Consider the following 27764-nt stretch of genomic DNA (forward strand, 5'->3'; position numbering starts at 1 on the left):
AGAGACACTTCCCCTTTATTTTGCATCTCCTTTGCTCATTTGATTCCTGTTCAGTGCTACTGTAGCCCAGTGAGAATTGACTTGCAGTTTTTCTTCTGAATTTTGTAAGGGTGATGTCCTGTGGTACAGATTATGAAAACAGGGAGTCTGATGCTGCCCTAAAATCTGTRGGACTCCTTGCTAAAGTTCATGCTRTCTTCTCTCAGACCTTTGCAAATTTTGAGCGTCGTGATAGCTCAGAACAGCCATATTAAGATCCTTAAATACAGTGATCCTGAGCCTGAGAATTAATCACCAGCCTCTGGACCTAAGCCTTGARGTTGCAGTAAAATGTGACATTGCTGTGAGGTATTGTCTTTACATACTGGAAAAACATGACTTCTGCATCCATGAAAAATGCTGGCTTTGACTCCAAGCCTGAACAAAAGCTTTCAGAATATCTTGCACGATAAAACTGCCTCCTGAAATGATGAACAGTACTGAGGGGTGCTAATGCCATCTGAGTTCTGTATGTGCTGTTCTTTTTTTTGTACTAATGAATAAATGCACAGATAAAAATCCAGTGTTCCTGTTCCAGGCTGACAGGGGAGACGCCAGACTGCCTCTCTGAATTTCAGCCCTGGAAATTCCCAAGACTGATTTTGGTGTTCCATGCATAAAGAATATTACATGGCATAATCAGTTTTTCAAGAAACTTAATGCCTTTGATGCTTTCTGTAACAGCCTTACTTTCCCATAATACTGGTTTGGTTACTTGCCATAATCTGGGTGTAATTTCATGAAACATGTTGAATCTTAATTCAAAACATCTTAAAAAGATATTGTAATGAAACATTATAAAGAATATTCCTTCTAGTCTAGTAGTTCACAGAGGGGAAAGTGAGTTTTACAATGCGTATTTAAATGTTTCGATAAATGAAATCCAAGAAAGTGGAAAGACTGTAGGAACAATATTGTTAGTGCTGGAAAAATTGCAAAGTCAATACATTCAGTTTTGATTAGACTTTTTTTCATTGAAAGATATTTACTGTTGCTTGCTTCTATGATAGTTTTTTCTGCTGAAGTGGTTAAAAAACCCAAATAAAACCCAAGCAAATAAAACCCACCGACTCCCAAAAAAAGTCTACCTTTTAAATTCCTAGATGCTGTTACCACACTTTTCTTTTTAATGAAAATACTTCATTATTTTATTAGCCTTGGATTTTTGCTGAAGCATTGAGTTGTTTTAAAAGTTTACTTTTTATTTTTCCACTACAGTCTAAAATTYTCTCATATCATGCTGTAGCAGCCCAGTGAAGCAAAAACCCCTTTGAYTTGTGAGCCTATSAGCTGGATTCTGCCAGARTGCCAAGGGCTMAAAGTTCTGGTGAGACTTTGTTAGRTKTGAAACTCTGCTTTTCTCATTTGAGTCGCCAGAGTACACAGGATGACTCCCGTGAAGAGAAGCTTTTAATACTGGAAGACAYTGACTGACTTGAGTGTAGTAATCAGTGGGGAGTTGGATCCGGGAGAAATCTGTACTGCAGCTTAGACTTCTGCTTTGTAAATCAGTTCTGATAGCTTAACCTTTGTGTCACCTATTTATTTTTTCTTTTCAGTGATCAAGATGAGATTCCTGTAATCTTTCTAGATAATGTAGCTTTTGTAAACCAGCATTTAGCACTGGGCTCAGTTCTAGTGAGCCAACTTGCCCTATTTTTTTTTTAATTCCTTTGCATCTTCTCAAGAACTGAATTGCCTTTATTGGGTAAATATTTTAAGCCAGTTAAAACTACATCAAAGGCAGAGTCCTGTTTGGACTTCGAACCTTTTGCAGAATTACCTGAGACATTAAAACAACAACTACGTTGTTGTTCTCCAGGAAATTTACTGTGGTTGTTGCATTAGTTGGTCTTTGAACATYTTTCCAATTCTAGCCGAGACAGGCAAATTATCTCAAAGATTATAAATGCCTTGAAAATGGTTAGACAAAGGAGAAAAGGCCTTACATGCTCCCACATTGAGAAAAAGGTCAATATGACCAATTTCTCTATGAGGGGGTAAAAAAAAAAACCCCAAAAAATCATACAGGAGAGAGCCCGTGGAAAAGCTTCAGTAGGGTCACTTCTTGCCAAACTACTCATGTGTTTGCCTCACTCAGTTCATGTTAACAAAAGACTTCTCTCCAAACCCTATTTAATTTAGGTTTTAAAGTCTGCTAAGATAATGTATGCAGAGTGCTTTTAGGRTACTTAGAAGGCCTCCAGAAGCACTGCTCAAATAAAAACATCCCAGGTAATCTTACTTAAAGCTAATAAGTGTTTGAAGTGCTAGCAACATCAGAAAATGCAGAATTATCCTAGTGTAAGAGGAGGTGAAATGTTTTTATCAAGAAGTTTCTTTGAATTTAAAATTACCTAATTTAAGCAGGATAGTTCAGAATCACACAGGAGTAGAGTTCGAACAAGGAAACTTAAAATGATGTTACAGTTTTGGCTTAGTTGATTCAGAGCACTGTTAATCATTATTGAAGGCAACGCCAGGTCCAAGTGTTAGCACAGGGCATGAGTTAACTTTTCTCATTTGGTGGGTGAAACATTTTGTSTTTCTAGAGTGACCTGCATATTTGTAAGGGCTGTGCTCAAGTAATTTGCTTTTTTAGCTTTTAATCTACAATAGGAAGATCCAGTTCTGTTGTTTTGACTTTCTTTGAGACTTGGATTTAGGGCCTGACTTCTTCAAAAGTATTTCAGGATTTATAAGGATGTATATCAAAGCAATTTGATTTTATTCTTTCAGTGGCTTTAGCAAGGACTAAATTGTCTTTTACAYAGATTTGGAATTGGTTTTGCTTTATTTAGGTTAATGAAAATTGGTCTGTAGTATTTTTCTTCAATTACACTCATTTTATCAAACATGTTTTAAAGTCAGGTTTTTTCAGAGGGGCTGCTGATGGTGTGTTCTTAGGCTTTTGTGCTCTCATGGCACAACTGCACTGAAAACCGGTGTTCCCAGGAGGTGCCTTCCAGTAGGCATCCTGCCAGTCCTGGTGCTGCCAAGCCTGGTGAAATTTCCTGCAATTCAGGAAACTTCAGAGCTTTATTTTGAGAATACTTACCTTCCTAAGACGAGTTTTGTGTCCTTGAGAGTGCCATTAGAAATTTGGTTGCCTCATTTGCATTTGCTTGCCTTCTCACCCTTGTGTATTTGGGATTAGAGTAACCCGTCCTACCTGCTTATCTTTTTGCACTTTTCAAACAACAGCAGCTTCTCAGGAGTGGAGAACTATTGAGACTTGCAGATGTCTAAATAGTTTATCAAATGAAACAGTGCTTCTCTGCCTTTGTTTCYATCTTGAAATTTGTGGTAACTCTTGGTTTGTGCTAAGTAAACCCTTCTCCCTTGTCTCCAAGGGATAATGTTTCAAATAAAACAACACAAGTTTAAAAAAAGAAAAAGGACAAAAATTTAATTTGAGTGAATTGCAGATTTATAGTCCTGTTTTGGGTGCTGAAATTATTGGTAAGGCAAGTATTGAGTCCATTGAAAGGCCATGTCAGCAGTTCTTCTTGCTGACTCTCTCCTGAGCGGATGACCATATTGTGTTCCTGTTTACAGCAGAATAAGCAAATAAAACCACTGCCTTTATGAGAAATCAATTCTTCAGTCCTGTAATTGCAGTGTGTTCTTCTAAAACTCTTAATCTCACACTTTTGAAGAGCCCAATCTGCTGTTTTACTCAGCTGCTGCTCAGAGTTGTAGCAGTAAGCCAGCCATAAGAAAGCTCATGTAAAAGGTAACCTGGGATTTACAGGAGTATGGAATGAGAAGTAGTAGCCTGAAGCTTAYCCAGTGGGCAAGAGGTGCTGTAAYAGTTGTGACTGAGTACCTTGTCATGCTTCTGAGTATTACTGCAACCCAGTCAGTAAACCTGAGCTGCATCCTGTGCTTAGCATTAAAGCTGATTTTTCTCAAGATTGATTGTTCACTATGTAATTTTAGAAATAATTCCACGTGTATAGCATCAGATACAAGAAATGCTCTAGCAGTTCAAGGTTTTAAAATGGTTGTTTCATGTCTATATTTACCTTTAACAGATCTGGAGTTTTCAGAGGATACATCTGGTGTGCTTGAAGGCAATAAGAAATCCACAAATAAACAAGGTGATAAATCTAAGGAAAACACCAGGAAGATTTTTAGTGGGCCAAAGCGGGTGAGTAATAATGCTGAGATGGATACAGAGTTCTTATTTTAATAAACTCAGTAGTGATGCTTCTTGTTACATATGCAGCAGAGCTTTTGTCACAGTTTGTATCTGCACTTGAGATCATATGTTGGCTTTTAGTATTATTTCTGGAAAAGAAAAACATTCAAGTGTAAAATTTTTCTATTTGTTACTGGAAGTTTCTTTTTTCAGGTTCACATTACTGTTATGGAGAACCAGAGTTGTAATACTGATGCATTCCCTGGAGATGATTTTTAAAGCAAAGCATCAGTAAATGCTGTATTTTATTCTGTGGTTTGTTGGTATTTTGGGAAGGATTCTTTTGGTCTCTGCTCTCCCAAGAAGTATCTCTCATATTATAGAATTGAGCTTTCCTGAAAACTTCAAGTTGGACATTGGTATAGTCTTTWTAAGTGTCTTTATAGCATTTGGTATAGTGAGATTTACTTAGGAAAAAGGTAACCACCAATCCCACCCCAATCTTCCCCAGCTGTGTAGTATCCAGAATAAATTTGCCCTTTCATAGCATGAAAAAAGCTTATTCATATTGTTGATCTTAGGTGTGGTTTATTTTACCTGCCATTATAGGCTACTCAGTTTTTTGAGGCTTTTAAAAATGTGCATGTAGCAAAAATTGAGTTTAGCTACCAGGTGAAAGTTGGCAATAGGAGGATCCCTGTAATCTCCATTAAATGAAATGTTTATCATCTGAATGTCCAGGACAGACATTTTCAGTGCTGAAGGCTTTTTCATGAGCTTTATGCATAACTTGTTCATGTTACCTGGTGGCAACAGTCTCTGTCTCACCATCCTTGCAACCCACAACTACTCCAGTAGGAGAAAGAGGGAAATGAATCTGTATCTCTGCTTCCCCTTTGAGTTCCATAGGTTTTGTGTGTTGYGTGTCATTATAGAAACTGTTTTCTATATGCACTCAGAAGATGTTCATCAGTCCAGCAGTTCCAAGAAGATTTAAAATTATTTTTCCTTAGAAATTCTAGTAATTTCTCATGAACATAACTGATTACTTGTGTTATGATAGTTTCACTTGAGGTAATTTTTCAAGCTGCCATTTATTTATTGGTCTTCCAGAACCAGAAGATTTATTATCTCCCCAGTTGTGTTGATATATAATGATTTCTCATTTAAAAATACGGATTTGCAGCTGGAGAAAGGATGGCAGATTTTAGTTCTTAAAACACACAGGGGGAGGGTACATGACCAATAGGTCCTGTCAGTTGTGTCTTTGGAAAAGAAGTGTCACTTGTTGYTTTGACTTTGGACACAGTGGGAAGCTCTTGCCTCCACAGTTTTAAGTCAGATAACGAAGAGGGTGTTTTCAGAACTGAAATAATATTTCTTGAAGATGAAAGTTCCTCAGCTWCTGCTGATTAAATAATRKWTTTTTTTTAAATTCAGTTTCTTATCAGTGMATATGTTACTGTACACTGTCAAACAGAAGTACAGGAAGTGTAAATTTAACTGTCACTTTTTCGGCTCTRTTTTTCTACCAGCATAAAACAGCTGTGGGCGTTTTGGTAACTACAGATTTTTTTTTATTTTTTAATTTAAGTATTTATGTGCTTCAAATAGTCTATAATTGCATTTCATATGTTTCTTGTTAAGTTTTTGTTCCTTAAATCCCTGAGATTTTATGTGAAAATGGTTTTAATTAATTTTGAATGAATATGTTATGAAATTACATGGGGGGAGAAACCCTTACAGCAATATCATACTATGTAAGAGAATGGTTTCCACTCTAGAAAGTTCTCAGTTGGGAATAAACTTAATTCAAGTGGGAAAGTTGAGAATGAAACAGCTTTTTTGACCCTGTAGTGATATAATGGACCTAGAAGTAGATGTTGGTGTAATTGAGATTCAGATCTTTAATGTTCTCTAATCATATAGCTGTTACATTGAGTTACTAAAAAAGCTTGTAAAGCTTGTTCTGATGGTAATTAGAGATGCTGTAATTATCTGCCTAAAATATAGATATAGACTCTTAATCTTAGTTATATCTTAAGGGAATTTTCATTCTGGGAATGAAAAAAAAGAACCGAAATATTAACCTGATCATAATAACTAAATGATCTAAAAAAAAACCCCACCTCTGGAATTCTTCACTGTCACAGCACCATTTATTTTTTCGTTTAGGCACTAGCAGATAGAGTATTAATTATTTTCTGCTAGGTGGTGATGTTATAGGGGTATGACACTGCATCAGATGGAGCTGCCAAGTAAACAGCTCTGTCACTCAGGAAGCAACAGGTGCTATTGTTAARCTTCAGCAGATCCAGAAAGAGCAAGTATTTTTTCCAGTTCGTATTCAGCAGATCGCTCACCCATGGTTGTGGTTTTGAAACGTAACCATTGTCTCCTAATGCTAAAGTCCAGTTCTTGGAACTTTGAGTGTATGTACAGTAAAGTTACCAACACCATTGACTTAGTGACTAACAGTGTTTCTAAACATTGTAATGTTTAGATTACCATAAGGACTGAAATCATTGCCTGATTGCAGTAGCCATGTTCTTTATGATAGGTAAGTCAAGTCTTAACCAGAGCCATGCTTTTAAGTGAATCAAACCCCTTTATCCTGAGCCYGAGTTCCAGGAGGAGTGTTACATTCCATAGCAACATAATTAAGTGCTTACAGTACATAAATATTGGCATTACTTGAGTTGCAAATTAAGGGTGTGAGGCATGCATGAGTAACATCTGCAGAAGTTTGTTTGCAGCTGTTTACAATTTTAATTCAACTGGTTGGGTAAGTCATGCTCTAGCATGTATGTTTGGGAGCTCTGGATACCCCACCTGCTAGCCCCTTTGAGCTTAGTTCCCCTTCTACAGATGAAACTGTTTCTCCATTAGCAGGCAAAACCAATAATGTAGACAGGAAWTTTTTTGTTGCTATGGTCCAAAGCTACTCAGACTGAAGACTTGAAAATAGGGAGCATAAAAATGATTTCCTGAGATTTCTTGYTCCTGCTGTTTTCACAACAGATTTGAGCTAGAGTCAGCAAATGAAGACAAACAGTTTTTGTAGGAATTCACTGGAACGGTTTCCTGTGGTCTTATGCAAAATACCTGTCTTTAAATAGGAACCTGAAAAAAAACCCCAACTTAAAAGTGTAAGATAAAGAGAACTAGTCTGTCCCCAAACTTAATATTTTTATCTATTAGCCCTAAAAATTGATACTTGCTGTTTTGTGTCAGTTCAGTGTTTGTGTTGTCCAGCATGTCACTAGGGATCCCAAATGTTCCTCTGAACAGCACATTTTCTGGGATGGCCCCTCTGCTCTAAAAATATATGAGTGATCTGTAGCTCTGTGCTGCTCCTAGTTCCGCCTGTGGCTGTAGGAAGCCAGCCTAGACATGGTGAATACTGATTACCTTTGAATATTTCCAGGTAAGAATTTAGATAGAGTTGCAAATCATAGTTAAAAGGTATGGGAGCCKTTCAGCTCAAGGGGCCTGGGAAGGTGGGACAAACTATATTCGTTCTATTACTGCTCTTCAGGGCTGCTGAGACACATGGGAAGACTTAGGGAGCTACATGAAGGAGACAAAGGAGGTATAACAGAAAAAAAAGCCCTGACTCTCTCAAGTTGACACAACTGGAAGCAGACTCAGTCTTACATTTTTTCAAAGTAGCGTGAAATTTTGATTAGATGAGTGCTGTAAGAGGATTTTTTTTTTCCTATGCTTCAGAGTAGGTGAATTTTAGAGACAGGTCTTCAGAAATTAATTTCTTACATTTTGGTATCTTGTGCAMTGAGTRTATTTCATTAAGCTTCCATGCTACTACACAATGCAATAAAAGCACCTATAAAATACAAACTTCTTCCTGAGAGTATGAAATGTGCTTTTTTTCCTAAGATGAGGATGACAGTGCTCACTGCMTGGTCAGTCTACACTGGTGATTCACAAACTACTGATCAAACTAGAAACTAACCTGAAGGTTAATRTATTGTTTAATGACTTCTGACTCCAGTTAAAATGGGTGTATTTCACTTAAGCACTCACTCTTACAATGAAAATTGAATGTTTATAAATCAATTTAAGCTAGTTTAGATTTTTTTCTTACTCTCTTGTGTTGCTATGCCTGGAGAAATTTTTTCAAGTTCACTTGTTGAAATCTTAGCTCTAAAAAACCTGTCAGGTTTGCGACRTGAATACATTGCCACATGTACCTAGTGAATAAGAATACATCAGTGGGCTTTTGCTTCTTGCTCTTGTTGTGCACACATTGGGTTATACAGGAAAAGGTATGAAAAACCCCTTTGCCACTGACTTAATTATCACGGTGTTTCCTTTGGGTCRTTCAGATACTGGACCGTGGAGTTCCCTGTGTGTGCTGGTTTTGGCTGGAATAGAGTTAATTTTCTTCAGAGCAGTTGTTTTGGGCTGTTCTGGGCTTGTGCTGAGAACAGTATTGTGGTACTAGGATGTTTCTGTTATTGCTGAGCAGTGCTTATACWGAGCCAAGGCCTTGCCTGCTCTTCATCCCTCCCTGCCTGCCAGGAGGCTGGGGCTGYRCAAGGAGCTTTGGAGGGGACRCAGACAGGACAGCTGATCCCTGTGACCTCAGGAATATTCCATACCGTGTGACATTGGCACAACAATATAAAAAGCTGGAGAAGAAGGAGGGGGAGGACACACCTTTGCAGTGATGGCCTTTGTCTTCCCAAGTAGCTGTTGCACATGGTGGATCCCTGCTTACCTGGGAACAGCTGAACAGCTGTGTGCCCATAAGAAGTGGTGAATTAATTCCTTGTTCTGTTTTGCTTGCATTCATGGCTTTTGCTTTCCCTGTTAAACTGTCTTCATCTCAGCCCTCGTGTTTTTTCACTTGTACCCTTTGAATTCTCTCCTGCATCCCACTGTGGGTGAGTAAGCGAGGAGCTGGGTGGGCTTTTTGCCAGCTGGGGGTTAAATCACAGCAGTCCTTTTTGGCAGCCAATGTGATGCTCAGCGGGTTTGAGATAATGACAGATTTGATTGTGATGTGCTAGATCAAATTGATAGCTGTTAGTGCAGKTGAGCTGTGCATTGACAGGTGTCTGCCTGCCATGGGGATCCCTTGCCYTACTGTGTGGCATGGCCTGGTGCTCGTTAGTGGCTGCTTTTGGCTTTCGCTCCATGCTGTGCCTGGGAACATTTTGATAACACTGCTTTAATAGTGGCATTGCTTGAAAGTTACTCCACTAATGCAGACTGCATTTGCCCTGAGATCTTCTTGGATTATGCATCAGAAAACAACCACCAAAAAAAARCCAACCGCAAACCAAAGAAAGCCCCATCTACTCTAAGGACTGGTTTTACCTGAAGCAGGCAAAAAATACTGATAGAAGCAGGTTATTATGCTCCTTTTGCTTCACCAGCTCCTTCAGCTTCCCAACATTACCATAAAAATAACTCACTAAAAAGGAAACATTTAGCATAAATCTTAGTCCAGTTCACTGCGAGACTCTAAACTATGAACTCAGTTGAGGGAACCCAAGAAGAGAGATTAAGTCATCTTAACCTGGTTAAGTCAACATTGCAACTGAGAAATACTCACTAAACACAGCGGCGTTAGCAGGATTACGTGCAGCACTTTGATCAAGTGACATTAGAAGAGTTAGTCATGACAGTAGTGTCGAATACTTGAATGAAAGCATTGCTGAATTCAGACATGGCTTAGCCAACAGACTGCTGCTGAACTTTGTATCCCAGAGAAAAACTTGAGCCAGTCTTAACCCTGTAACTATTTATTGCTTTTCATGTTTTAGTCAAGTTTTAAGAATAAYTTCTGTACCCAACAAGTACAGAAATGTGTGCAAGATTTCTAGGTGTGGTCTTTGGACAGGTCAGGTGGAAGGACATGCTAAATCAATACTGTGTAAAGAATACTTATTTCCAGTTACCAGATGCTGAACCAGGAGAAGTTTTCTTCTTTTCTGTCACTCCAGTCTGATCTGCAGCTAGTCCTTAGTTCATTATTTAAATACATCTTTCTTGGCCTATAGGCAGTTCCTTCCATGGGGAGGTTAATTTCCTTGAGTTGCCATACTCCTGTTRTAAGTTTAGGCACTCTCAGACATGGTCAATTTTGAGAATAAAACTTACATGTGAACCAGTTGTTTCTAATAGGATTCATTATAATAGATGTKTCAAGGGTAATAAGAGATCTCTTGCAGATTGATGGAAGCTTTCTCCACTGGTGTTTCATGCTGACTGGAAGGAACTATAAATACCAGTTTGAAACAAATGCTGGATCTAAGTAAAGTAGAAGTTCAAGGTGAAATGCTTATACCTGCTCTTTGAAAGTGTTTTGAAATTGGAGAAGTACGAACTCATGCCCGGCTCTGGGCTGGCTGAGTAATCTTAGGGCTAATGTGACAATGATGTGTGCGTGGGAGGGGACAGAAACTARGCTGCACTGTGGTCTGTAGTTTTCCACTTAGCTCGTGTTATACTTTACAGTAGATGTTTATCAAAGGCATCCTGCAAGTAACATTTCTTTTTGCTGGCCTGCAAATGAATTAGCRTTTCTCCAAATGAGATTGTTAAAGGTTTTTCTTTTCTTCTTTAATTTTTAAGCTTTAAATTATGTGAAAATTAGCCTATTTTAAGTGCACAAACCTATGTGGTTTTGCTTAATTACTTTTTCCATAACTTATTTTAAATAAATAGTCCTGAAAAAGAAGTGGAATCATCACTCAAGAGTTTTGCTATATTCTRTGCATATAATGGTAGAATCAGAGCAGACTGGCCAGGGCTCATTTGAAAAGGAACTGCTTGTCTTGGTCTCACATAACCTTTAGCTAAAGAATGTCCTACCCTAAGGATGAACAGTTGTAATAAAGCTTTTTTTTCAGTGATATTAAACTGCTGATAATTAAGCACATTGAGCTGCTCTTTGCATACTAATTTACAAAGTCAAAAWTGCTTGTTTTAAAGAAAGATTATTACTTGACAAATGCTGGTTTGACTCCATTGACGAGTCAGGCTGAAATTGGACAATTGAAATACTCTGTGACATCTCTGTCATGTCTCAGTTCAGTGCTAAGCCCAGTCTGTCTGTCAGCAGGCTGACAAACTGTGCTGGGCAGAGCTCACAGCCTGGCTGCTGCTTCTGCAGTGCATTCCTTTCATTTGCTGGTTGGTGCTTCTGGCAGATCATCTGCCCAGTCCTCGACTGAAGTGGTTTTTAGGGGGAATTTTTTGTCCAAATACATTTTGTTGGAATGGTAAACAAGAGATGAGGTGTTCTAAGTGCCAGCCAGTTACAAGCAGCTTGTGTATGGTAAGCAAGTTTTATATTGCTGGATTAAAAAAAAAAACAAAAAAAACTAAAAAAACATAAAGTATGATAAAAGGTGACAATAAATCTGTTTGTTAAGTAGCTGATTTGTTAAAAACCAAATCCTCATATTGATACTATTATTTCACTTTACATTTGCAAAACCAGATTCCTATATGAGCACATTTATTTAGAACTGGCTTCCAAGTGCTTACTATGTAATGATTTTTCTATTATTATTATTAAAGTAAATAGACCAAAACCAATTCTTAATGTTCAAGGTAGTAGGCAGGACACTAGTCAGGACTGGCAGGTTTTTAGATTAGTCACCTAAATTGAAGAATGAGGTAACTGCTGTAATTTTTCTGAGTTGARTTGGAGTTTAGCACCTTGAAGCCATCTCAGAGTGAAAGCAAATGCCAGCAGTTGGTCTCCTCACTTCAAGATARTAATTGATGCTGATCAAAATTATTTTTTTCTCACTCCTTCCTATTAAACTGTGGTCAAGTCGGTGTTCTGGTAGATGCCAARCTACCACCTGGCAAAACTATTTCCTCCAGTGTCCTTGGTATACAGCTGTTAGGTGGAACTGTGGCAGCAACATTTTGGACATGGCTGTGTTTCTAGGTGGTGCCAACAGTGTTGTTACCAGCTTTGTCTGGGAAGGGTAGGGATGCAAAGGGAGCATAACAGGCTAAGTCCTCATAAAGGCAGGRGGAACAAAGGAAAAGTAAGCCTGGAAATCCTTCTCCTGTGAGTACTGATGCTTTTCAGGAAGTGGAAAATCAAGTTGAATGGAAAATGTTGAATGTCACAGTGGAAACTTGGCATTTTCTACTTCCAGTGCCTACTGGTATTAGCTCTAAGGCAAGAAGCAAAGATGCATTCAAGTATTTTTGAAAGTAGAGTCTCTCTTGCATCCTCACACTCCCTGCAAAAAAACTCACACATAAGTTTTGTAGTTCCGGTAATTAACTCAATGTTTTAGTAATTTGGCAATGCAGGATATCTGTGTAGGATAAATGTTACATTGCACAAGGTCTAAGCCCTGTAGGAAGTTCTAAAATGGGAAAAATGTTCAAAGAGATTAAAATATACCACTTTGATTTGCCAGTGGGAGCTTAATTTATATGCAGATGAATATGCAAAATTGTCTTSCCAGCTCCCATGTACTGTATGAGCATGATTGGTTCACTGTGTCTGTGACTTGATGTACATTTGATAAGTGCACAATGCAACATGGGCACGACTGGAGGGGGAAATCGTTGGTGTTGAGAGCCCAGTGTTCTTGTTACACACATTTCAAAGGTTTTACTTTGAATTAGCTTGATTTTGAGCTGGGGTAGGCAGTGCCCCATCAGCTGGCATGAGGTAGGTGCTGTGGAGGTGCATCCAAAGTTTGGTCACATTGGCAAGTGGTAAGGTCAGTGTCCTCAGACTCAGTGATGCAAAGCCCAGTGTTGTAACTGAGGACATTGGGGAGATTTRTTTGGACAATGTTTTACTGATCCAAATGGAAACACTTCCGTGGGTGTACACACACCCCAGCCGTACGACCTTTGGAATTTCATTGCAGTTACAATTTTGTAAGGCTTTCCTGTTAGTAGATTGATACACTTTGAGTGGATTAGGATTAACTGGGGGAGGTGAGGRGACACGTGTGGCTGTGTTTGCCTGGGTGTCTCTGCCTTTTGCAACCAAGAGAGCAGGAATTTTGTGTGAACAATTTGTGCTGGGAAGAGTTTGTGCCAGGGTGYTCCTTGCAGGCAAGTGCAGGCTTTTCTTCTCTCCAGTGAAACAGTATGATTTCAGTATTGTAGTGATATGTCTAAACTATTGTACCCTGTCCCTTTTAATTAGACTTAACATAGGTTTCAGGCCAAATTAGTGACCATAACCATATGGCTTCTGCWTCTGAGCTGACCAGTTTGGACTACACTCAACATAAGCAGCATACAGAACATCAGTGSCTATTTCTGTTAATGATTTTTGTTTATCAAAGTGTCCTGTTTCTTAAGTTCTGTTTTCGTGTTTCACTTGGGTGTTGGAGCCATCATCTTGTTGTGCCCTCTGCGCCTCATTTGGAGCTTCAAGGAAGAAAAAGTATTTTGCAGTTCTTCTAAAGTCTGATGCAAAGAAAGCTTCAGTGATATTTTTTTCCCCTTCTCATTGTGCTGTCTGCTGCTGGTACTCTTCAGCCTTGTCTGACTAACAGCTTGTAGTTATCTGGCTACGTGTGTGCATAGTGTGTTTTGTGTTTAAATGGAATAGCAGCTCACAATTAAGTGATCCATGACACCCAGAGGTGATTTATTGGCACTAATCTGCATTGTGATTCAAATAATGGATATTCCGTTCAGATTTTGAACACTGGAAAAATGACTTGGTCCTGGTTTTAAACTTCTGTTGGCAACTGCTGTCTTACCTGGAGTCCAAATTACCTTCTTTTCTGTTCTGTACACATGGCTCAGCCTGTGCTGAATTGATACTCCATCTTCCTGTTTTGAAGCATCATTTCTTTTTCATTGCTCTGAGTAATGTTCATTCCTTTTCCTTTTCAAAAGAAATAGACCATTATCAGTATTTCTGTGCTGCATAACATGCTTGTAACCTTTTTTCTATTCAAAGTGAGACATGCAGTACAGGGTAGTACTTTTAATGATTATGAATACAAAGTGGTAAATCAGCTGTTTTGTTTATTGGGGTTTTTTGTTTTGACAAGCATCTGGCAGTATTACTGAATGCAATTAAGATATAAATAAATAATTTATCAGSATATCTGTTAAAAAAGGTTCTTGGGTTTTCTTTTGCTATTGTCTTCTACCTTGGAAAGCATTATTGCCTGCAAATAGATGCTCTTTCTCATTTTATGAGCATTTTCTGTGTGACTCATGTCCCTGGCTCTTATCTTCTTCTATTCTTACATCCATGAATGGCAGGCAGTGCTGCATCAGTATGTGCAGAGTGCCAGCTCTTGAAAATTTCAGCTTTGAGGCTTTCAGGGATGGGAGGTTAAGCATGACCCATAGCTGATGCTGTTTGGAGATGATCTTATAAAAGCGACAGCTCTGTGCATTTTGTAAAATCCCTGGTGTTAGTTCTGGTTTTGTGTCTCCACTCACCCCCCAGAACCACATGCAGAGTCCCACAGTACCTTACGCCTCATACCCTCCCTGGAATATTTGCAGTCTTTCAGACATGTATCTCTGGGTAAGCAGCTGTCAGTTCTAGATGTACGAAAAAAGGAAACTCCTCTGCTATTCAGCAGAAGCTCTTACAGCTGATTAATATTGCAGAACTTTCTTGCTTTAAGAACACAGAATTCAAAGGAGCTATGTACTTCCACTTGCATCTATTCTAAGTTAATCTTAAGAGAAAGAATTACTATGGAAAAGTCTGCATTATTTGAATAATTGCAAGGTTTTCTTGTCTTTAAGAGAARGTAAGTCAGTTTCTTAAATTACTGCTGCTTAAATATCAGTGYTGCTTGTTCAGGGAAGCTTGTTATCACAAGCGCTTGAGTTGCCTTAAAAAAAMMATCCCAAAACCAAACAAACCAACCTATTTGCTTTTGTGATCAAGCCCTTCTGAAAAGTCTTTCTTCACTAGCATTCATTTGATCTCTGATACTTTTCTTGGTTTCAGTTCTGTCATACAATAATCCAAAGCAAGTCCACACAGTGCTTACTGATGGGTCAGTATTGACGCAGTTTCTTTGCAGTTGTTTAGGAAATTCATCTTAATTCTGTGTTGCAAGGGAAAATGAGAACGTTGCTTTAAGAGTTGGTTGGAAAGGAGGGATGTATTTGCTGTGTCAAAGTCCATGTGAGTTGTAAGAGAGGCTCCAAAGTCCCTGCATAATGTTAGAACTGATTAGAAGMTATTTCTTTAGAGAGCAGTTGGATTTTTGCAGGTGTGTTTTGGTGGATCAGCTCTGTGCAGGCAGTGTGAGACTACCAGATACCAAATGCTTGGATGTTTAAGGAAATACTGCTGGGAAAATATGGAATCATGAGCCAATCACTTTTTTTAGGTCATTTCTGATCTGAAAGTGGAAGATACTACAAGGGATGATGGCTAAAACTAACCTTCCGTTGGTATTTGAGGTTTTTAAGTGTTGCTCTTTCCAGCTACACTTCAGGCCCTGTTACAAGAGAGCTGTTAAATGAAGATGTCCTTGTTCCTCAGAACARGCATTTATTGGTGGCATTACTTGTTTTCTTATGTAAAATGTAGCCTTTTTTCTCTCTTGCACTAGTAATGCTTAAGTTGTAATGTGCCGTGCCACAAAACACTTTGGGATACCCTAGCTTTTGATTTAGTAAGGGATTAAGGGAAACCGAGGAAGAGAAGCCCATTTTTGACTGTTAAATAGAAAGCATGCCATCTTTGGAAGCCTCTGAGCCCCGAGTATTTAGAAGGAATTTGGTTTTATCTGTTTGCCCTGTTGAATTCTTTCCTATGCATCAGCTGTTGCTCTCTGCTGAGGAAAACACACTAAAGCTGCACTGGCACAGCTGTTTGTGTGCTTTGTTCTGACTCCACAGTGAGCAGCTTCCTGTGGCCTGGGCCGCCTTGCCTTGCACACATGGGCACAGCAGAGCTGAGGAATTTGGCAAACCGAGGAGACTGCAGGTACTGCTGGCTGTGCTCAGCTGTGTCCCAGCTGCTGCCTCGGCAAGACAAGTTCAAATCCAGYGAGATTCTGCTGCCCCTGTCCTGCCTGGGGCTGTGTTTGGCTCCTCGTGGAGCCCAAGAAAAGGGAACACGCAGGTGGGGCACAGGCAGAGGCTTTCAACCCAAACTAGTCTGGGATTCTAGGATAACCTGTACCATGCAGGTTACTGACAGAGTATGTTATTCCTTGATTTATCCTCTACCTGGACAGGGCAACCAGAAAGTTATACCCTCTCCTCCCAATCTTAAATATGCACTGAGATAAAGTGTGGAGCAATTGTAAGYAATTGAAGAAACAAACACTCAGTTGTTCTTTTCAGTTGGAGATATCTGTGAAACTTGTATCTTTCTTTATTAAAAAACATTTGTAAATTGCCCTTCCTTAGTTTRCTGCACCCCTGATTCCAGGTAAATATTTGCTGCTCTGAAATGTRTAGGAGAAAAGTGTTAAAGTCTATGCTGTCCTTTCCCCAGTTACCTTTTTTCAGATAGGGATCCTTATGACACTTTCTTCCTGTATGGGCCCAGATGTGCTCTTGTGACTGTAAACGGTATCGTAAACATGAAACTGGTTTCTCAGTTTAACTTTTTGAACTGAACAGATGTTGTCTRAAAGAGCTTCCTTGCAAAAACTGATGAAACTTGAGATAATTGTTGTATTCACATTGATGAATGGTACATGAGCACTGCTTTAAGAACATAATTTAACAATCCAAGTTTCTCAGGACCACATCAAAGCACACGCTAGGAGGGAAAGAGGCTTTTCTCCTGGCTGAAGACTGGAATGATTTAGTGCTTCTGGGCTGTGAAAAGTCATAGCTGAGGCTTTCATTCTGCTAATATTCCTTGAAATTTTGTTAGGTAGGGCTTTCTCTTGTGAACAATGGAAGCATGGAGCACAGTGGAGTTTTACACTGCAGTGATACAGAAACCCTTGAATTAAAAATGTGGCTTTCCAGCTTTTGACATGCCAGAACCTTGTTGCTCTTTGTAGGGTGGTGCTCAGTCCCTGGCTGGTATTAAGGCTTGGCACATGTAGCCCCAGTGTGGGCTCTACTTGAGCTGTATTTGGGATAAATAATTGATATATTACATTTTGACAGAAAGTGTTTATTTGAAAGCATTTTTTCACATTTAAAATGTTGTTTAAGTGCTGTGAGAAAGCAGGTGCTTAAGAGTTTACTCGCTCTATGGCATGGTGGGAAATAGTGAAAATTGTTATGCTGTATTTCTCTAGAATAATAATATGCAAGTAGATTGGTAAGCTCAAATGCTAGAAATAGAATTCTGTCTTTCTTTCTTCTGAGGAGTATGTTATGTTTCAAGGAAAGCAAAACAATTTTTTCCAGAAATTCAAGGACAATAAATTTTGATGCATTTTGATTTGACACATTTTTGAGCAACACGAAAAAAAAGACTTCTTAATTTACTAATATGGATGAAGGCATTTTGGTGGAGTGTTTTTATTCCTCCTAGCATCAAAGTCTGTATCGGTTCTGCATTTTGATTCGAAACCAGTCATATTTCTACTGACATGGTGTTTGCTAACTTGTTTTTTCCCCAGAGCTGTCAGTTTTTGTCTATAGGAAAGCTGCAGACCTTTTGCCTTTGAATAAATTTAAGAGATGAAACAGCAGAAAAACTCTTTAAATACATACATGTCATGTCTTTTGTCTTTTGAGTGTGTCTGTATCTTTAAAACCATCAGATGTGTCAATGTCTGATTTTCTGATACATGTGATACTGAGAACTTGTGTTGCTGGGATTACAGCAGGGAAAATGAGGCTCATTTTCTTTGTTTGGCCACAGTATTGCTACAGTAATTTTTGAAGTGTATAGTGACTATTGGTAATTTACTTTAAAAATAACTTTTATTTTTATCTTTTAGTCTCCCACAAAAGCTGTGTATAATGCTAGACACTGGAACCAGCCAGAATCAGAGGCTCTGCCAGCACCACCAGCTTTGAAAACTCCCAGTGTCCCAGTAAGTAGACTACTGGTTTTCTGCCTCACATTTACTAAACTTCCTTTCAACATTCAGTGATTTTTTTTATTTTTTTTTTAAACCCAAGTTCTTGTGATGTGGTAATGTCACAGTAATTCAGAATGAAGTCCCCTTTGTGATGTAAGCCATTGCAATTTGATAGAAAAGAAATTGTCAGTGGAAATACTATAGAATAGGATCTTTCATATCACTTCASTATAGAGTTACAAAAAAATTCTTCAAGTTATGTTCCCTAATCTGCTGAAGYTAAGCTTTCTTACAATGGACTCCATTTCATTTCCTGAGAGAACTCTCAGGATTAACTTGCTAATGACCACAGAAGTCAGTAAATTGCACATGAAAAAGAAAAAACTCGAAAAGAGGTATTTAATTTATTTTTCCTTTCTAATGGAGTAATGCTGGTTGCTGACTTGAGTCTTTAGATACAATGAAAGAAGCACCATTTTCAGTGTAGAGTCAGAAATGCTAATACCAATGTATTGGACATAAACATATCTGCAAAAAATAGACATGGGGTGAAAACAGTTCTTGATGTAGTTTGTTCAAAAGTCAGTGGTCATTTTAAGACTCAGAGTAATTGTTTCTTAACTCTTTTGAGACTCTGAGAATCCAGGGTCTTTGGCTTATATTTGTAAAAATTTTTTTTGATTATACTAATAGAGCATGGTACATTGTCAATAAACATAATTTCATTTGGTGCTTTGCTGATAGTACTTGCCCAAGAACAGAAAATCAGAAAGTAGATGTTTTTGCAGTGATAAATCTTCTGCTTTTGTAGTTGTCGCCAGTCTGTGGTTGTTTAATTTTTGTTTGTTTCTTTCGTTTGGGTTTGGTTGGGGGGTTTTTTGGTTAGTTTTTTTGTTTTGTTTTTTTCTTAATTCTACCTCTGTGGTGTTCTGGTAGTTCCTCCTCTTTGATTTGTGGTTGCTTTTCGTTGCTTCTCACAGTATTCCGAACAGCCTTCTTTGGATGTTACTGYACCAGCTGGAAAATGCAGATAACTGATTTAAAAATAACCATTTCCACTAGAGTTTGAGTAGAGAGCAAAAATTTTAGCCCTGGGTTTTTCCTAAACCCTTTTCTCATATTATGTACTTTTGAACTGAAGCTTTTGTTGCTTACTGAATCTWTTGGTACTGATTTTTGTGAAGTACTCTGATAGCTGACTTAAAGGCAGATTTTCTCCGAGTCCTGTCAGACAGACTTTGAATATGGCTTTTTCAAGGTAGAAAAATGTCTGGATCATTCATTCAGTCAGTCACTTTTGTCTTCTGTCAGACTCCCACTTTGTGTCTGGAACCATCAGAATGTTAATTCAGGAATGTGGTAGAGGTTTGGCTGAACAAACCACTGAGGGGAATTTGTATCTGCTGCTCRTGTTTTGATGTACATCTGAAGTTACTTCAGATGCTTTTTTTAACCTTCATTTACATGTTTGTAAGACTTCAAAGTTACAAGGTAAATGAGCCTGGATCTAATTGTTCAGTGGTACTTCCTGCACATATGATCCTGCCTCTTTAATTTCTGTAGAAATTTGTCACCGAAAGTGCCTAAAGGTTGGGAGAAATGTGTCTCAGGTATGGTGAGAAACTCACAGCATGCAAACTGCTTATGCCAAATACTCTTTTTATGGCCTCTCCAAGCTCCCTTAACTTTGCTTTGAAGGGGCAGCCATTAACCAAGACTTGSAGGAGATCCTTCATTGGCTCTCCTGTGTTCACAGACTGATAAGATCAGTCCTCCAGTACGTGCTCTGAACCAGTTTTTCAGTGTGATTTATTACCATTTTGCCACTGGCACTTAAATGAGTGGAGACTGAAATGCCACACAGTGATAGAGGCAGAATGTAAAGAATACTTCAGTAATACAGCAGCTTCTTCTGCCTTTATTTTCATTTTTACTGTCAATGTACAATCCGCAAGACTTTTCTCTCCAGCTGTTCCCTGGAGTAACAGCTCATGTATTTTCTATGCCTACGTAGTAATGCTATTTTTTCAGTCACGCTTTTCAAATATTCTCATTTTGCTGTGTAAGGAAGCTAAGTACATGATGTTGCTGAGAGACTGAGGGTGAGTAAATGCCCACTGGCACTGGCACTTACACATTTAGACTTTGGCATTTGGAAGTCTTTTTCCRTATGCTTTGTTTGCTGTAGTTTGTCTTCGTATCTGAATTTGTGCCCAAGAAGTAATCTGAAAATAAGCTGGCACTTTAGCTTGTAGGAACCTTAAAGTAATATAGCTAAGTACGTTGAGGAGAAACCTGTAATACTTGCCTGAGTTGTCTGGTAACCTGTCAGTTATTCTAGACCTAACATCAAGTTCYCTACTCCCTGTAGAACAGGTTTTGCTGTATTTTGTGCTATGGTATGATGTTCCTAAAATATTTGACAGCACAAGTAGGGATGAGAGAATGCTAAGAGTATGCTCTACCTGTTTGAGGCCTGCTCCAAGCCTCTGATTGCTCTGTGTGGCATTTGTTGTGGTGCTACAAAATGTGTAGTGGTAGTGTTCCACCTCCAGGCCAGCTGCAGTTTGCAGTGTGAGGTTGGACAGGAGTGCAGTGTCCCCTGGCAGGCAGGGACAGAGCAGCTGGCACAGAGCTCTGCAGCCAGGCTGGGCTGGGGCAGGGATGGCTCAAGGCTGTGCTCACACCCAGCCCAGTGAGGGTTCCAGAGAGCAGCCAGTTTGGTCATTCCTGGCATCTCCAGTGCAGAGGGGTAGAAGACTCCAAAGAGTACCAAATTATAAACACTGAATTCGGTTGGCTTACTTACCCTAGAGCTTAGGGAACAGATATGAAGGACATTTTCTTCTTCTATTGGTTTTAGTTTCAGAATTCTGAGCTGGAAAACTGGAGCTTTCCTCATACKTAGAAATGGGGTTTTTTGTATTTAAAGGTAGATGGATTGTCACACAGCTTAGGTACATCTTGGTAGTGCAAGGCAAGGACTAAATAGTCCCAAAATGTGACTTTGACAATTGCACACCTGTACTGTTTCCTGATGTATTTAGTGTATGTTTTATGCTCAAAACATCTGCCCATTTTAGCGCTTTCTTATTAATAGGTAAGGCTATCTTCAAAGGAGGCAATTCATAAAGATGATGGAGTTTTTAAGGCTCCTGCACCACCTCCCAAAGTGATAAAAACTGTGACAATACCTACTCAGCCCTATCAAGAGATAGTAACTGCATTGAAATGTAGAAAAGAAGACAAAGAAGTAAGTATTCTTCACAAATTTTTCAGATAAGAATTACTAGTAACCCTAACTACTGAAGGAACAGTGTCAAAATGAAATTTGCCTTTCCTATTAAAAATAATGCTTTTATCTAAATAGTTGAACGGCCTTTCTTAACATCTTAATGTTTCCTTGCACTTAAAACTGAATAGATTTTTAAAYTGTGCTTGTTAAGATTATAATCAATCCCAAGAGCAACTTACTGAGGTCAAAATATTTGTCTTTTCCAGTTATACACTGTTGTTCAGCATGTAAAGCACTTCAATGATGTAGTGGAATTTGGTGAAAATCAAGAGTTCACAGATGATATTGAGTACTTGCTAAGTGGATTGAAGAGCAATCAGCCCCTAAACACACGTTGCCTTAGGTAAGACATCTTAATGTAAAACACTGAACCTGTATTTAAGAGATATTGAATTAAATATGCATCAGAGAAGTGACTGGGCTTTAGAATGTCATTGACATTTACCTGGCACTTCTGCCATGAAGAATAAAATCTGAAAATAATAATTAAGATGATATTTTGTGAATAATCAAAAGCAGTATGGCTATGAATATGAAATAGAAAATTGTCCACTGAGAGACATCTTGGACACACTGGTTATTCTTGCTGTAAATTAAAACTTTCTGACAACTCCTCTTTGTTTAGTGCATCTTATGTGTGATGTCTGTTGTGTTTTTCATGCATATTCAATTCTAAGATAAAACCCTTGAGACTGTAAAGTTTGCCAGTAATCTAGAACTAAGGTGATAGGGAGATAAGTGTTTAACTCCAGCTGCCTGTTCTTTATTTTCTGTTGAGAAATGACATAACTGGCACCCACTAGAAGCGCTGAGGCTTCCATAAGTTGTCTTGGACTACTCATTGCACTCTTAATATTCAAGTCACACATTATTGTGAAGTTTGCATCAAAAATGTTAGCCTCGCTTTGAAAAAGTTTGTGACTTGATATTGATGTCTATTGCCTGGACATAAAAGTTACTRTAATAATGTTAAATATAATAACCAGATATTAATTTTTTTTAACTTCAATTTTCCTCTCTATTTAGTAGAACTAAAATAGTAGAGAAGGAGAAACTTGAAGCTGTAGATACAGGTGATGGCAGTACTTTGTGATTTGACTGTGGCTGAGATAAAGCTTTATATGCCTCTGAGAGAGCTACTATAAAGTTTACTCTTTGTTCCTCAGAAACTTGCAGTGAATATTGTTGCTGGAGTATAAATACAAGAACTCAATGATCCATCTCATACATARATTATTATAAGAATAAATTACTGCTATAATGACACTACAGGAATATTTTGCACACGAGCGTTCCTCATTTCCTCATTTGGCAAACTTACTAAGATCTTTAACTGAATTATTTTCAAATTTATATAATGTATAAACACAWCAAAAATATTTTCTTTCAGTTAACAAATTAAAAGAAAGGTGTTTTTCCAAAGGAAATCAGTATATAAGGATAGGAGTAGACATGAAAGACTCAGGTAGGTAAGCTCTAACTGGTGCTGTTGTGATTGGAGATGGAAAGACCACTTGTWCTTTTAAACACCTTACTGTGTGAATCTCTTAGAGGCAGATTCCTCGGCAGTCATGGAAGCCTTGATTGCAGAATCACTCCCACATTACTGCACATTTAAAAGCAATGTATTTTTAGCAGTTGTTATGTTGCACTGTGCTAGAAATGGCAGCTTACTGAGAAAGCTAAGGGAAGGCTTCCATTTTTAACATAAACTCTTATGCCAGTGGCTGATTAGACTGATATATTTGTCAGATTTTTTCAGAAAGCTAGAGTGTTTCCATCAATCATAAATGCAACATTAAATACAAAAAAAAAGTTTTACATGTTAGTAGTGTTAAGCATAAGTGGGACCAGTCAGTTAATTAGATAACTATTACATAGCAATGGAAGGTCACGTCTGTAATTTCTGATAGTGCTTTCGTCCGTAATGAGGTCTCCCGTGTCTCTAAATCAGAGCTTCATGCTTAATCCGTGACATTTTATTTTCAATTTAACTATGAGAAATTTTCAGCTTTTTTTTTAAGAAGCAAATTCAGGTTGCCTTTTAAAATCCAAGTTTTAGCCAAGCTTAAAATAAAGCAGACATAGTTTTGTGCTGATGAGCAGCTTGACTAAAACAGTGCTCTGTTCCCCAGCTGCAAACCTGCCTTTATACAAGTTTTAGAAGAGGCATCCCAGCAGAGTTTTCCAGGGTGTGAGGCATGTCATGAGTCCTGTGATGTAGACTTGTTTATCTGCTGTTCTTGTCAGTGTGGTCACTTCAGTTCTAACCCAGAGTTCATTTTCTCCAGTGTAATCAGCCTGGCGACCAAGTGCGCCATGCCCAGCTTCCGAATGCATCTGAGAGCMCATGGGATGGTAGCCATGGTTTTCAAAACACTGGATGATTCCCAGCACCACCAGGTATGGACACTTTGTGGGTTTCATGGAAGTTTGTTGGTACCTGTCTACTGGGCAGGAATTTTATTCTAGGGTGGTCAAGCATCCAGTGTAGTGWGTACTGGTGTGTGTATGTGTGTGTATATATATATATATATTTTTTTTTTTTACTGTATATAATGGTGCCTCTGGGATCAGTGGCTCCATTTTAGAAAGCATTCATTAGAGGAATGAAAAACTAGAGCACCTGCGTGCCACTGACAGATTCCTTATTCCACTGTTTATGTGCTTTGGGTTTGGAAATTATTTTTTAARAAAATTAGGGGTTTTGTAAAAACGGGCTGAGCTTTGGATTGCTATTTTATTTATTCTCTTAAGCTTGTTTAATAGTTTTATTCTTGTATTTTAAATTTGTTCAAATACAATAGGTTTCAAAGGAATCCTTCCTCCTTAGATTTCAAGGTGGCTCTAAATGCTTGTCTCCAGACTTGCTTGTATGGAAATTCCCACCCCTTCTGTAGGTGTTGTAGGGATTTTTTCATGCTTTGTGCTTGTCTCCTTGAGCACTGCTGTAAGTGCAGTTTGAGAATCCCTTGTTCTGTTGGATTCTAGGAAAGGTAAATTTCAACTATTTATGGAAACATGATCTGAGAGTTAAACTGAAGGGGTTTGGTTTTCCTTCTTAGTGGTGTTACCTCTGTGGGGTATCCCTTGAGGTATTTTTACAAAAACTGAAAATATAGGATTTTACTTGAAATGGGGAGTAGATACGTATATCAGTCAAGTTTATAACTTTCTGTAATAACTCTAGAAGAATGACATACAATGCAGAATGCAACTTTGCACCCACAGAAATAGAATTTCAGAGATGGTATTTGATATCTTACTGTGGGTGGGGGGRAAAAAGCTGTAGTTTTCAGTAACTGATTTAGAATAATAGCTTGTTTTCTGTCTCCCTCAAAAATTAGCAGTGGCTAACTGTAAAGCATAGGCACCGGGTTCAATGAATTCATTATTTTGTGAGCTGTCAAAATAGTACTAAAGTGATACTAGAAATAAATGAAATACAGTCACTATTTAGGACAGTTGCCACCACTGAGTTGCAGGAGATCAGCAGAGGACAGCTATGGTTCCCTGGAAAATGTACAAGCTTGCTGGGTGTATTTTTGGCTGTCTTTTAACTGTTACCATTATTCCTTCATTTTCAAAAGAAATAGCGCATGCAGTTCAAAAGGAAATTGCATGCTATTATTAGTCTGCAGTAACAAAAGCATTGATTATGTTCACTATTTTCAGTATATTTGATGAAATGCTCCCTTCTGTCAAAGAAAAAAATTGGTAGCTCATGTTTGAGTATTGTTATAGTACATTCTTGGTTCAAGTTTTACAGTATTGTGAAATTACTGATTTATCAAACTACTCTTGATAAATGCTAATGGATATGCCCTAACTACTGACCGCATTTGCTTCAGCACAATCATCTCTGGATAAGCACACTGTCTTTTTGTACTACTCTTTCATTCACTAATTATTTCACTGAAATTTTAATTTTTTCAAAATGAGTAGAAACTTCTCCACTAAATCTCAGTTCAAAGGAACTCAAGAATAATATCACACTAAGCTTTGCATGCATGGCTCAAATCCCTGTAAGATAAATAAGAGCTGACTAAAAACRTGCAATTATTTGGTTAATATTTCTTCAGAGTATTTTAAAGATGGGAAAACTGACATGGTTAATGGAAACAAATAGGAGTTTATATGAGATTACACTGCATTCATTGTTCTGATGCAGTGGAATAGACTGAGTGTGTAGGGGAATCTTAACATTTTTCCAAGGACTATAAAGTAGCAGTGGCATAGTAGCAGTTGGTGTTGCTTTAACCAGCAGGGAAAACAGAATAACCAGCTATCTGGTCTATGCCCAGAAATAACCTCAAGAAAATTACTTGTTCTGCCACATTTTTCTTGTAGACCTGTGTTTAAGCATAAGTTTTTAATTGACGTTGTCTCTTCAGTGGTGCTCTGTAAAAGTTTTGAAGTTATTAATTTTTAAAATAAAAACTGYATTTTCATTATAGCTGTCAGTAGTTAAGCACAGAAATGTGGTTTTGTAATGTCTTCAGCATGTGAATAACTTTAAAAAAGATAAAAGTGCATTATATGTAGTGCTGAACCCTAGAAAATAACCATCTGTTCCCACAAGCTGGAGTATAAATAGAACAAGCAAGGGAAGACAAGGATGAGTGTGGGTGTAAATGGTCTGCCATTTCTGGAGTGTATGTTCAAACTAGGATGTTTTCCTGAATTCTGTAGAAGTATGGAGTGCAAATCCATAGTTAGATATGCCATGAAATTTATGTCTAGAGCAAATTCTATTTATTTTACTTTTTTCTYGTCTCTGGATTTATTTGGGATCAGAATGTGTTTTATGCATTTTGAGGAATAGAGTGGGATAGGGGAGGCACAATCAAAAAAGGCACTCTTCTGCAGTTTGTAAGGGTGGGATTTTGAAGGATTGATTTGGTTCTTTGGTTGGGTTTTTTTTTTGTTTTCTTAGGCTACTGATCAAAATTGAGTTGTACCAACCATTTTCCACTTATTCTGACCTCAGAATTTATGTATGGTAGGGCATGAGATCCCTTTCAGGCAGTGTGGTTAATTGCAAAATAYAGAATTGTTTTGTTCAAGATGAAGCCAGATGAAGCCTACAGGGACTAGAAACCAGTTTTAGAAAACCCATTTCACTGGTATGAAGCTAAAGCCTGTTTTAATCACTGCCATTCTGAAAGAACCCAGTTCTTCAAGGAACCTGACRTGTACAATTTAAGCCAGCTGCAAGTAAATCTAGAGTCAACAATTTCTGTGATTAAAAGGATAAAATTGCAAGGCTTCTTGGAGAAAGTTAATAAAAATTAAGGGTAAACAATGTGTACCCTCCACATACAAGTTGCAGAGATGCTTTCTGCCTTACATCTGGCAAGGCTGGAGTAGTGATGTTCACAGCTAAGATTTTGTGTAGGTTTTTTTTTACAACCCCATCTTCATATATTCATGAAAGATGCAGATTTGGAAACTTTTGCTTCCTTCCTTCAAATGCATCTTTGATAGCTGGTCAGATTCCAGTCTTTATTCACCTTGACTCAGACAGGAAGGAGTTTTGACATAGCTTTTGGTAGACTGTCAACTGCCTAATCCTGTTTTGGAAATGCTGATAGTATGAGCAGGTATGATTATTACTTGCTTCTAAAATAAACAGAGCAGGTAATGATTGCTTTGGCAGTTGGCTGAACTCTAAACAAGATGTTAATCTGCTATGACACAGRATTCTGCTCTTTCCTGTTGAGCTGTACAACATTTATATTCCAGAATTAGTTTGTTCCCATGTTTAATTTACCTTACACAGAAACAATTGCGATGGATGCGTGCAGCSTGTTGACTCTTGAGGGTTGAACTCAGTAGGACACACACATACATACCCCATACACCCCCTGCTCTCAACACCTTCAGTTGCTTCCAGAGGTTTCTGAAAGTTTTGTGCCCAGCACAGCTCAGTTCCCAGTGAMCATTTCTCCTCTTTACTGTAACTGGGAACTCAGGGGTCAGTGCTCTCACTGCAGTGCTGTACATAGCCACCAGGGATCTTCACTGTCGTCTGTCCCTTCCTGACAGTCAGCTTCTGCCTTGGYCTTTCTGCATCCTCATGAAGGTAGAATTTACTTCCTCCTTCAAGAGGAGTTAAGAATTCTTCAGCCAGTTAGATGTCCCTCTACAGCAATTCTGTATAAGATACGGATGGTCGGGTTAATAACATTTATATGTTAAGGACTGATGGGGATGAGGCATAGGGGAAAACTGATTTATACTCTGGCCAATTCCAAAAAGCAGAATTCCCCTGGAAATAAAATGTGTCTGTGCTGGAAAGGTTTGGACAAACTGTTAACTGACAAACCCA

General features: G+C 38.3%; 1 protein-coding gene across 5 annotated transcripts in view; it reads left to right on the top strand.

Annotated features, from left to right (window-relative positions):
- The window catches only part of WAPL (WAPL cohesin release factor), a 63672-nt gene that overhangs the window by 19399 nt on the left and 16509 nt on the right, over window positions 1-27764 (top strand). For 4 of the 5 annotated variants that reach the window (XM_057371415.1, XM_057371413.1, XM_057371414.1 and 1 more), the window contains exons 4-8: window positions 4077-4192; window positions 18055-18150; window positions 21239-21391; window positions 21640-21776; window positions 23725-23836. In XM_057371415.1, coding sequence (XP_057227398.1) covers window positions 4077-4192; window positions 18055-18150; window positions 21239-21391; window positions 21640-21776; window positions 23725-23836 — 614 coding nt within the window. The remainder of the gene's footprint in view (window positions 1-4076; window positions 4193-18054; window positions 18151-21238; window positions 21392-21639; window positions 21777-23724; window positions 23837-27764) is intronic. The other variant, XM_057371417.1, reaches the window with a different exon arrangement.

The sequence above is a fragment of the Malurus melanocephalus genome, unplaced genomic scaffold (assembly GCF_030028575.1).
Source record: "Malurus melanocephalus ecotype Western Australia unplaced genomic scaffold, MMel_1.1 scaffold_146, whole genome shotgun sequence".
Taxonomy (NCBI): domain Eukaryota; kingdom Metazoa; phylum Chordata; class Aves; order Passeriformes; family Maluridae; genus Malurus; species Malurus melanocephalus.